This window comes from Falco punctatus (genome assembly GCF_963210335.1).
Source record: "Falco punctatus genome assembly, chromosome: 1".
NCBI lineage: Eukaryota > Metazoa > Chordata > Aves > Falconiformes > Falconidae > Falco > Falco punctatus.
Window position 1 is genome coordinate 139,993 of NC_137580.1, and position 12,325 is coordinate 152,317.

At 43.4% G+C, this 12,325-nt stretch overlaps 1 protein-coding gene across 2 annotated transcripts in view; it reads left to right on the forward strand.

Annotated features, from left to right (window-relative positions):
- The window catches only part of LOC308070811 (ADP-ribosyl cyclase/cyclic ADP-ribose hydrolase 1-like), a 32,253-nt gene extending 19,931 nt beyond the window's left edge, over positions 1 to 12,322 (forward strand). For both annotated transcript variants that reach the window (XM_080405375.1, XM_080405376.1), the window contains exons 7-8: positions 1,607 to 1,693; positions 4,653 to 12,322. In XM_080405375.1, the coding sequence (XP_080261501.1) occupies positions 1,607 to 1,693; positions 4,653 to 4,734 (169 nt within the window). In that variant the 3' untranslated portion in view covers positions 4,735 to 12,322. The remainder of the gene's footprint in view (positions 1 to 1,606; positions 1,694 to 4,652) is intronic.
- The last annotated feature ends 3 nt before the right edge of the window (positions 12,323 to 12,325 follow it).

Sequence of the window (12,325 nt, forward strand, 5' to 3'; positions counted from 1 at the left end):
GAGCCTTTCTGAGTGACCTTCTCCATCCTGGTCAGATTCATTTGCAGATCTATCACATTTCAAGCACTGGGCATGAGGCTCAGTCAAAGAGGCTTTTGACCCCTAGCTTCAGAGCTGGTTCTGTGGTTCCTGTGGTTATAATACACTGCCATGGTTTCTCCCATTCCTAAGGAACCCCCATGACAGAGGCAGCAGCTCTGATCCTGTGGGTCAGGAAGCAGGCTGTGATGATGCAGTTGCCACTCAGGAACGAGTGTGGACCCAGCAGAGACCCTTGCTTAGCCAGCCTCACTGTCTGACACAGTACCAGCTCCAGTGCTGCAACAGCTTCCCTAGCCCAGACACCTGAAGTGTCTCTGCCACACAAGCTGACATACCTGTTGGAGCCCACAGGCACGCATGTATCCTGTGGTCAGTGTGCCAGACATACTCTTGTGGCCCATTGCACAGAGGTTTGCTGAAGAAAAGGACACTGAGTAACCTGTGCGTTAGTGCTAACAGACATAGCACTTGATCCTTTCTGTCACGATTCCCCTACATCAGAAAAGCCATCACGTTCCTCCTAAACAGCTTCAACAACCCAGTGCCCCGCCAGCCTTCCTGACACATCCTCCTCCTGTGCCACATTCACAGCAGTTTCCTTTTTATTTTCGGCTTCCTTCCAAGGAGAAAGAGGCAGGATTAGCTCCAATAGTAGGTATTCTTTTTATCTTCTGATTTGTATTCCATGATGAGTCACTGATAGATCTGGCAAGTTTAGTGAACAAAGGAGAACTGCTTTCCACTAATGCCATACGTTAGGAACTGGATACGATCTGCTACTGTATTATTGCCCTGGTGTGTGTCCTATGTTCTGGACTAGGTAATTATTTTTATCCCAAGGTAGCAAGTCTTTTGCAGTATCTCTGACTATGACATTTGTCAGTCCTCTCACTCAGCTTTGGGGCCCCTCGGGCTATTTCAAGCAAATTCAGCGTAGACATAAATATCTCAAAGGTACGACATTGTTACATGCTTCATGAAACCATCAGCTGGGTGGAAAAGGAACACACAAGTTAGGGCTCCTGCCAATGGAAAAGAGGTTGAAACAGCCCCTTGCCAAAACAAAGCAGCAGCACCCACAGACTGAATCAAACAGACAGGCGCTGCTCATAGCATGCTTCCTCCCATGTTGTCTACCTGCTTACTCCTGTCTTATGTTCTGCCTGGGGCTTAGCTGCTCATTTTCATGATTGGTCCTTTCTCATCTCACAGAGGACTTGATCCCTTTGTCCTTCCACAGCCTTATATTGTACCCCTGTGGATGGAGGCCACCAATAGCTCTGGAGCAGTTCTAGAGCGTATTGAACTATGAATGGAACTGAATTATTTCCCACTAACACCATCCTGCACAAAGTTCTTGTGCAAGGTACACAGCCGAATATCACAGTTCCTACCAGCGAAGGCCCAATGGTAGCAAAACCTCCACAGAACCAATGGACTTTACAGCACATTAGCAAACAAGCTTTTAAAGAATCTTACCTGAAAGAAAGCAAAGTGACACAGTATGGAATTTAGCTTCTTGTACACGTAAGGAACACAAATAATGAAAGACTTTTCTCTCCAGTGAATCCTGCTCAGGTCATTCCATAAAGAGGTTAAAAAGCATCTTAGAAGAGCGAAACTTTAAGATCACCTGTGAAGACAATTACAGGTAATTACTTGCTGTTATTGGTAACGCCTTGCTAACATAAACCTGAAATTGCATCTCCCTCTTGACAGGGTTTACAGCAAGCTAGAGCAGACTCCCCTCTTACTGCCATCACATGCCTTCAGTGTCTGTGTGCTTCTCAAGGGCTTCCACTTGGGCTGCAAGTGTTGGCTGGGTCTGGGGTTTGCTCTCTGCCTCGTGCTTGCCATTAAGCTTGTTCAATTGCTTTCAGAGAAGGAGCAATCTTCAACAGATTTTCATCTGACTGGGCTTTTTACCTACAATAATCAGAACCAAGTAAGCAGCTTTCCTCCCCGCGGCATGCAGATAGTGCAGTATGTCAAGGATGGTCCTCACTTCCCTTGCTATAGTTTAAGCTTACTTTCTGTCCAGCTGCTTTGTCAGAGAATAAGGCATGAGACATGATAAGCATTATTAATTACTATAATTTACCATTGTCAGGAGAGAAAAACAGGAACCTGGGAAACAGCAGCCCAAGTTCTGACTTGCCTGAAATCTCCCGCTGCCTGCTGAGGAGATACAGAAGCCTGAGAGGCTTTATCCCTCTGTGTAGGTTTAGAGACCTTCACACAGAGCAAAACTATTTCTTAGTGACATTAGAAAAGCAGCAAAAGTTCAATATTACTCATATCTTATCTGTCAGGAACAGCTTTTCAGAGTGAAGAACTCTTAATTAGATAACATTTCCAAAGTAAACAAACATTTCTAAACCCCGCTGTGTTTGTAACATCGGTTTTAAGTATGGAAGTGTTGGTCTGCAAAGGAGACAAATGCCTTATCTGGTGACAGAACTTTAATCCTGAAGGCAGAGCAATATATTCCTGTTTAGGTATTGCTGAACCTGATTAACAGGTACTCTGCACCTTGTGAAAAAATTATCACTGGTGCAGTGCATAAATCTGCCAGATCATGTACTCACTTTCTCTTTGGGTAAATGCAGCCTTTAATCAATGCTCGCAGGACCTGTGAGTAGGTACAGACTATTTTAGATTAAGATGAATAAGCTAAGGGGCCAGGAAGGAAGGGGAAATAAGTAGTAGCTTAGATCCCTCATGGCTTAGCACAGGAGAAACCCGTAACACATCATGAAGAGTTGTTACAGAATCCTATGATTGTTTAGGTTGGAAAAAACCTTTAAGATCAGGTCCAACCGTTAACCCAACACTGCCAAGTCTACCACTAAACCATGTCCCTAAGCACCATGTCTACATATCTTTTAAATATCTCCAGGAATGATGACTCAGCCACCTCCCTGGGCAGCCTGTTCCAATGCTTGACCATCCTTTCAGTGAAGAAATCTTTCCTGATATTCAATCTAAACCTCCCCTGGTGCAACTTGAGGCCATTTCTTCTCATCCTATAGCTTGTTATCTGGGAGAAGAGACCAGCCCCCAGCTGTCTACAGCCCCTGTCAGGCAGTTGTAAAGAGCAGTAAGGTCCCTCCTGAGGATCCTTTCCTCCAGGCTAAACAGCCCCAGTTCCCTCAGCCACTTCTCATAAGACTTGTGCTCCAGACCCATCACCAGCTCCGTTGCCCTCCTCTGGACACGCTCCAGCACCTCAAGGTCTTCCTCGTTCTGAGGGGCCCACAGGTGAACACAGTAGTCAAGGTGCAGCCTCACCAGTACCAAGTACAGGGGGATGGTTGCTGCCCTGGTCCTGCTGGCCACACAATTTCAGATACGAGCCAGGATGCTGTTGGCCACCTTGGCACACTGCCAGCTCATATGCAGATGGCCTCCTTGTCCAGGTCATTGATGAGGACATTAAACAGGACTGGCCCCAGTACTGATCCCTGAGGAAGCACCACATGTGACCAGCCCTCAACAGGATATAACTCCAGTCACCACCACTCCTTGGCCTCGGCCACCCAGCCAGCGTTTTACCCAGCGTAGAGCACACCCATCCAAGCCATGAGCGGCCAGTTTCCCCAGGAGAACGCTGTGGGAGACAGTGTCAAAGGCTTTACTAAGGTCCAGGTAGACAACATCCACAGCCTTTCCCTCATCCACTAAGCGGGTCACCTTGTCATAGAAGGAGATCAGGTCAGTCAGGCAAGACCCGCCTTTTGTAAACCCCTGCTGCTGGGCCTGACTGCCTGGCTGTCATGTGTGGCTGGACGCCACGTAACAGCATTCGGTGATCTGCTTGAGCGCTGACACACTCATTGCTGTGATTCACAACTCTCCTCAGACACAGTAACAAGTGTGGCTTTTTGTCAGAGCTCCACTGATACGTAAACAACTGTGTAGAGCAATATGGACAATTAATTTTAGTATTTTATATACAGAGCAATAATAAAATAAGCAATTTACACATACAGTAAAACTCTTCAAGATAGACTATGCAAGTTAGCATCACTCCACTGAAGTCATTGCAAACAGGACTGTGTGGGTCCATATCAGATGAGCATTTCGCTTTTCATGCCATGTAGCAATTTATGCTGGTCATTTTCTCCTGCTTCTGTCCATGCCAGCAGCATCCTCCACAAGTAAACCCCAAAATAGATTCACTGGATGTGATTGCAGCAAAAAAAATCTAATCATATCTGACATTGTTAGCAACAGCTTTACATTGTAGCACTAGAGGTTACCATTGAGTAAGCAAGATGGTAAATTTCCCAGCGTGGCAGCAACTCCATAGCCCGTGCAAGAGATCTTATTTTTCATAATTATTTTTGTTAATGCAGCGTAGCTGACATGCTGTGAGTTCACATCATACTTTATTGCATACTCACTTGCTCTTGTCCCTAGCCCCTAGAAACACCAGTTATCTTTCTGCAGCAAGATCTGAAAAATATCCTAAGAAAAGACATCTACTTGATAAGCACAGATGTAACATGCACTGTGACTTTCATGTTGGGTTTAGTACCTGGGGAGTTACTCTGTTGTACTTGCAAAGTGGTTACTAAATATTTGTTTGGTTTTGTGTCTTATCACAGGCCAGTTCAGCTCCTTCAGTGTGTGCATAACCCTGACCACTCAGACTGCAGACTTTGCACCAACGCCACGGAAGCTCCATGAAATGCAGTCCTCCACACTGCTGAGGACTCTCATTATTTGCATGCAAAACTGGAAAAGATGAGGTTACATAGCTTAGAACGATAAATAGTAGTGTGGTGTGTACAGAGTCCATAACCAGAAATCCTTGCTGTGATACTAACAGCCAAATAACAGGAGATGATACTTTAGGTGTGATTACTGTACACACACGCACAGAAACATTATTTCAAAGGGGCCGGGGCATGTTCAGTGGTTGAGGGCAGATGGTTGCCCTTGTTTGCTCCCGCCTGTACAGCTCCCCTTGTGCCCACAGGCTCAGAGCATGGTATTCCCTGGGGCATGCGTAGAGAAGAGAGAGACTTTCTGGCAGAGGCAGAGCTTGCCTGGCTCAGCGCTCTGCTACTTCCCTGCTGGAAGACTGGATGGGAAGTGACTGGAGCATGCTACACTCTCCCTGCATCCCAGCGCAACATCCCCCAGAGGGGAGCACTGCCCAGTGGCACACGGTATATATACATCATGTTTCTCCTAGGGACCGTGGCACCTCCAAGCAAGTGAAGCAAGTAATGGAAGAGGCAGAATGGTTCTTACCTTTTATTGGGCATCACAGCAAGTGGCTGCTGGGGAAATGGCTGAGCTGAGCTAAGAAAAGACCAGAAACCACTCAGGAGGTTGTCAGCATCTGTAAGAACCCATCAAATAGGTAGCTGGGGAGAGAAAATAGCAAGACTGACTCAGACTGCCCTATTAACATCCTACTGGAAACACTCTTGCAGTTCAGATTACATTTTATTCTTAATATAGCAGTAAGCGTAAGCCTTCTAACTCTCATAAAAGGTCCTTCAGGCCACAGCTTGGCCATCCGCTGGAACAGAGACAAGCATCAAAAGGTTGCCACAATAAAGAGTCTCTCTTGACCTTGGTTTCTGAGGTGAAAGGTGATTCCTTGCAGTGCATAATTCACAAGCACGGGCATGCCATAGTACACTGAAACAGCAGATTTCATTGATTTCCTTGGATTGCTATTTCACCAGCCTCATACGCATAGTTTGTAGTGCAGTGTTTATAACAGAGCAAAGATCTGAGGGCAGCTTGTGGCCGTGGCTGTAGTGCCTTTGTGCAGTGCCATTGACAGTAAGAGAACAGAGCAAGCCTTGTTACAGAGATGCTCCTAGGTGTTGCTGTGCCACGGTAACCAGCAGACTAGGCGGACCGAAGCTCCCATGATCCCACAGGCAGGAGGTTATAATGCCGTATGTTATTGCAGTTACCCAGAGTGTGAAGCATCCTTATGGAACTACACAAGCTGGTGTAATTTTGCGCATCTCTAGATAAACCTTTCCTCTGTAATGCACAAGCCTGCACTGAGCATAGCTGGACCACTCCCAAGACCTCACCCATAATGTTTACATTAAGTGAAAATATTTTTGTTTGCACTCTGTTATGTAACTTCTTAGATGCATCAATGCAGACACATACCAATACTTTGAAATAGATTATTTCTGACTATAGGTCAAGAGTTTGTCTTTGTGCTTGCTTTTGTACCTCTTCTGTTATAGTATAAAATATTGACTGTAAAGTTGGGATCTAGAATAAAATTGCCGATGGCAAACATGGTTAATTCAGTTTCACATTCTATTTAAACCTCAGACTGAACATAAAAATAAGCATTTTCTAAAAATAACTCAGAAATTCATTCAAAGTATGAAACCCTACGTATACCCACCCAGGAAAGCAGAGAAAAGTCACAGCACACATCTTCCCTAGGCTGCACTCTGTCTCACTCTCCATCTTAAACAGAAATGTCCATGTCTTTGTAGGTGGCTGGAAGCGAAACATCCCGTGTCTTTATCTTGAACACATCCATCCATATATATATATGTTGTTCTCAGCCATATTAATTAAGAAAGGTGACTGTTCTTATTTGATTATGTAGTAAAATGCCAAGAAGGACATCCGTGGTTTTGAAAGCTGATGTTTACACCTAACACAGGCAACTGTGCTGGAGTAAATAACAGCTTTGTAACAGAGGTGGTTGGCATGAACACTGTCCTGGCAAAAAGTCTTTCTTTTAAAGGTATGTAAGATGACACACATTTACAGGAGAAAAGTGGCAATAAACAAAATTAACCTTAGGGAAATAATCAACTTTCCAATTGCCTGATTTAATTCTGACTCATTATTCTGCTGCCAAGAGGGGTTGCAAATTTTCTGCATTGGCAGGTGGATGTGCTGGGAAGAGGGTGCAGGACACAATGGCTCATTTGCTTTTCCCTTCATTAGCACCTGCAAAGGGAGATGTCAGCCCAAGTACAGCGGCTGTGGCACACTCTGGATATGCTTCAGCTCCTTTCCCCAGTACCACACCCCCAGACCCACAGAGCCTGGTGTCATCTACTGTGTTCTGCTCGTTGCCTCTCGGGAAGCAGCATTAATGTTGGCCCACTTTATTTACTAGAACAGATGCACTGTAGGTGTACATCTGGCCCACTGAGACACACTCAGGTCTGTGCTTGGATTACATACATAACAGAACATTAGTGAGCTCATTTACAACTAGCATTTTTGTTATTCATAGTCACACATTCGAAATGCCATGCAGACATGCCCTACCAGACAAGTATGATTCCTAATCCTATTGCTTTGCTGAAAAATTATAAACCAAAGAAACTCCCAAACCAATACAAAGTATCCCAAATTCACAGAAAACCAGACAAAATGAAGCAGAATTGAAGCTTTTTTCCTTTACATGGAAGAAGTATTTCTTAATATGGTTTGAAACACGTTGGGTTTTGAAAATATACTTTCAACCTGATGAAGCTAACCTCTGTCACGATTTCATTACAATAAATTGGCTAACCTGTGCCCCAGGCCCCTAGCAAACACTGCCGAAGAACACTGTCCAGAAACCTGAGAGGAATCAGAGTTACTGGGTGATAAGGAGATATCAATGTTATGCACTCCCAGACCAGACTGTGTGGGGAAAGCTACTTCTGTGACACTAGTACAGGGGTCCTCAAACTACGGCCCGTGGCTGGATACAGCCCCCCAGGGTCCTCAATCCAGCCCCCCGTATTTACAGACACCCCCGCCAGGGGTTGTGGGGAAACTAAGCAGCCACAGGTGACTGCCTGCCACTGCATCTGCGCACCAGCCCCCTAGTTAAAAAGTTTGAGGACCGCTGCACTAGTTCCACCGCATTGCTGCCTCCCCAGTCTTTGATGTACTCAACCTGACAAGAGCCTGCAATTATTAGATTTGTTTTTAAGATTAGGAAACAAATGAAATGCAGAAAGATTTGTTCTCCTTGCTAGCCATCGTTTGGTCTTGTGTTCAAATTAAAATATCAGCCTCTCCTAGTGTCAGGAGGCTCAATGCGATGGTATGCAGACAGCCTGAATCTCGCTTAGCCCCGTATGCCTCGTGTTTCCTCTTGGCTGATCCCGGGTAGCTGCCCCCACGCATCACTTCAGCCTCCTGCATCTCCCCGCAGTCACCTGTCAGGAACCACTAGCTCCCTCCATTGCCTAGGTGTAGGGATGGGGGTGAAATTAAGGACGGGGACTACAGGCTTTCATTTCAAATAACAAGCCTTACAAGTTAAGAGAAAAATCTGAAAACTGGAAATAAAGGTTGAAAAACACGCAGGGCAAATAAACCTTACTCTCAACATCATGATTTTTTTTTATTTTAAGCTTCTTTTTCAAGTTACTGTCTGCTTTTTCTGGAGTCCAAAATTCTTAGCGCAGTGGCTGTAACAATCTATGGGTAAAAGTCTTTGGAGAGAGGGTTCCGATTTTTTTTTTTGTATATGAATTGGCAGCATGTAGTGCAGTGGATCTGGGTCCCCCTGAACACTGGCAATAGGGCAGTGGGTTTGGATGGGACCCAATGTAGCTGCAGCACTGCAGGCTTTGTCAGAGGCAGAGGTTTCCCTTCACTTGATTTGGTCTACCCTTCATGTGTTACCTGGGAAGATTCCCTGATACTCAAACCAGTGACCCCCAGACATCATCTTCCGTAAAAGAGCTCAGTAGAGAGAGTAGAAAAATGAGATCGGCAAGCCTTCCCATAGGAAACACTGTGAATAGGCTGTCTCTCAGAAACTCATAATAGCAGCATCATTTACAGGCTTAAGACAACAATTAAATGTGCTAAGAGGCTGATCCTTCCTATTAAATAGTTTAAAAAGAGTAGGGTACTGACTAATCCAAAGAAAACACTTTGCATGTAAAACCTGAAGGATGGTGAAAAAATAACCCACAACAAATAGCATGGCAGAATGACAGAAGGAAAACCACGGTAAATACAACAGGAGCTGCAGTAGCAGAAGAAAAAAGATCTATAAAAACTCCAGCTTTGTGGTTGGACTGTAACAACCATAGTGCCCACATACCTATGGCCATGGGGTGTACATGTACCTGTCCTCAAGCCTGAGGCTGAACTCAGCATTTGACTAAGCCACAGAGAGCTGTGCGGGCTTAAGCAGTCCCCAAGCAGCTGTTCCAGGTCACTCCTTTATCTTGCAGCAGCATCCCTCTGTTCTGCCAACACAAATGTTTCATAAAACTCCTGATGAACCAGGACCGGCAACTGGTCAGACATAGTATGGGGGTTTACTCCCTCTTTGGAAAAAAGAGATTTTATATCTAGCTGAAAAAAAATATGTGACTCAATAGGAGGTTTTTGTTTCAAACTGTATGTGTATTTTCGTCATGCTTGTTGTCCTTCCTTTCCCGCGTGGCACTGCTTGCCCAGATCAGAAGAGCCCAAGCAGCAGCCCATACAGCAGCACCTGCTCCACAGCAGCACATTTCGCAGCAATACAGCTACCTTAACCCCGATTCATTTCACTGCTGGGATCTGGGTGTGCATTGAGGGAGAGTAAAGTAGAGAGGGTTAAAACCGATACTAAATACTTTAGATAGGATTGATATTATTTACAATTAGTCACCTGATTATGTAGACTTTATAGTCAAAGGGACAAACCAGGCACCCCCTAAAAGCAGTTATCCTGCTCTGCACTGGTGAGATAAGACAGCAAGGATGATGTGTGCTCCAACAGAAGCTTCTTCTCTTTCTCTACTGACTATGAAAGTTGTCTAGATTATTAGCTCAAATTTATAAAATTAGCTTCCAAGTGGCTAAATAAAAAGTTTCCCTTGCAAGAAACATCCCTAAACAGAAAAGGACATCAAAACACCTTCTTACATAGAGCAGATAAGAGTTTTTTGCAAAATATTTAAAAATTGTGATTTAACAATCCATTTTCTGAGTACATACAGCCACAGTTCTAAAAATCTGCTGATCATTTCAGGAACTGACTGTTCTTTCAAGCATATCAAATGCAGTCAGTTAGAAAATCTAGTATTCCACTAGAGAAAAAAAAATGCTGTTATTAATCTGCTGCATCTATTTCATATGTTTTCTGTTGACTGCCTCCATTTGCAAGACTGAGACTGCTGCAATTTGTGTCACGGTGGTCAGGAAATAATGCAACACAAACAAACTAGCAAACAGCAGAAAGCTTTACCACTGGTCAGACTCCCCCATCCATGCTGTTCCTCCATCCTCCAATAACCAGACCACACTCCTCCCCATCTCTACTTTACCCAGAAGCTCATCTCCCACCCTCCTCGGCGCTATTTAACCATTTTGCAGACGAGCTACAGCTGCACATCATCAAAGCAAGGCCACCGCTGCATATTATCAATGTCAATCAACCCCACTACCCTCGTTCCCCTACATGAGACCACATTTACTTGCTTTTACTTGCTTTACTTTTTGTGCATATGCCGTACTTCCTTAGATATTTATTTTTTTTGGCCAGTTTACTTAATAAGCACAGCCAAAATTGCCTAATGCCACCATGGCAAAAATCTTAACAGTTTCTTTCCTGTTGCCTAATGGAGTAAAAATGCAACAGGTATAAATCATATTTATATCTTAAAGAGCTTAAAGAGTAGTTTGAATGTTTTTTTTCTCTTACTGAAACTGAAAATCCAGAAATCAGTCAATATAGGATAGTCACACCAATGGTTTGCACACGACAGGAACAGGCTCCAGGGAAAAATACTTTCCCATACCTACTTTTCCTGAAATACTAATAATAAAATCAATGGCACTGCATAGTAATTAGACCTGGGACTTCTGCAGATGAGGTCTGAACCTTAGGAGCTGGAGCAAAAGGTCTGCTGTCTGAGAACATTAGCAAAATTACATTCTCTGTGGGCCAGACACAGTGGGGATGTATAATTTGCTGAACAGTCAGTTGGAAATGCATTGGCATAGATAATAAACTTATTGACAGTGAGACCTTATGCAGAGTCATATTTTTGTGCTGTAACATGCTACATACAATGTTAGGTGACCAGAAGAAGCCAGCTTTGCTGCCCCTGAAGTTAGACTTTCAACATCAGTACGTGGCTGTGTTTGGTTTACAGCAGGAAAACATTAAGCAAAGATTAAGAAGTGGTCTAGTCAGAAATAAACAAAATAGTAATATGGATAATAGCTCATTTCTTATACTAAAATAGGGAGCAGGAAGTGACAGTTTCCACAAATTTTTATCAGAGACCTATAGCTTTCATGAGTAACATCAGACACTTCTGATATGTGATACATGGGGCAATTTCATATGGCTTGATAAGTGTAAACAAGTCCTGAGGTGCTTGAATTTTTTTTTTTTCATTAATGAACTCCTATTTTATTTTTTTTAAGCTGTAACTGTATTGAATGGACTATGTAGATAGAAATTTATTTCTAGGGCTATAAAGGACTTGCTATGTGACACTGGGCAAACAATTATATCTCGAGATTTGAGATGTCCTGCCTGAATGGGGGGAATGATAAGTTCATATTTTAAAATTTTAAGATCATGAGGGTCATCACAACAGCTAAGCTGATCTTATGAATACTACAGCTTTCTAGTTTCATTCTATAGCATGCCTCTACTCTGTCCTCAAATTGTGCTTTAGGCTAATGCAGAGAGGCACCAGCCTCGTGCTTTCTGATAACATGAGGCAATGAAACACCCACTCTTCCCATCATAGGTTGTTCCAGTAATCACTCATTTATTGTTTTTTTATATCTTACATGTATATAATATTTATTTATATTGATTTATACTTCACCTATATTCAGGTTCTAGCAACTTCTTGTATCCTAAGAACAAAATTAACTCTATCCCAACCAAAATCAGGACAGTGCTAAAGATCTTTTTTCTTGTGGAGAAGTGTAGCTTCTCCTTCTGAAAGGAATTCGTAATCCAGACACTTCTCACTCTCTTTTTTTTTTTTTTTGGTCAATTGAAGAGATTAAACTTTATAAACATTTCAGGATGATACATTTGCTAGAAGCTGTGACTTTTTACTTCACCCTCTCCCATTCCTTATTATTTTTGTAGTGCAAAAAGACACCTTACACACCCTGCAGCATGTTATCTATAAGATTAACCTGACATTCAATCCCTGCTTTTATTGTCTTTATCACTGATGAGTCATAGTAAAATGATTACAGAAAGTACTCACGGGTTTGTTGGAACAAAGTCGAGAGGCACATTCTCTACTACTGAAAACCATCTCAGTTGTTACTTCAGCCAGCTGAAGTGGGT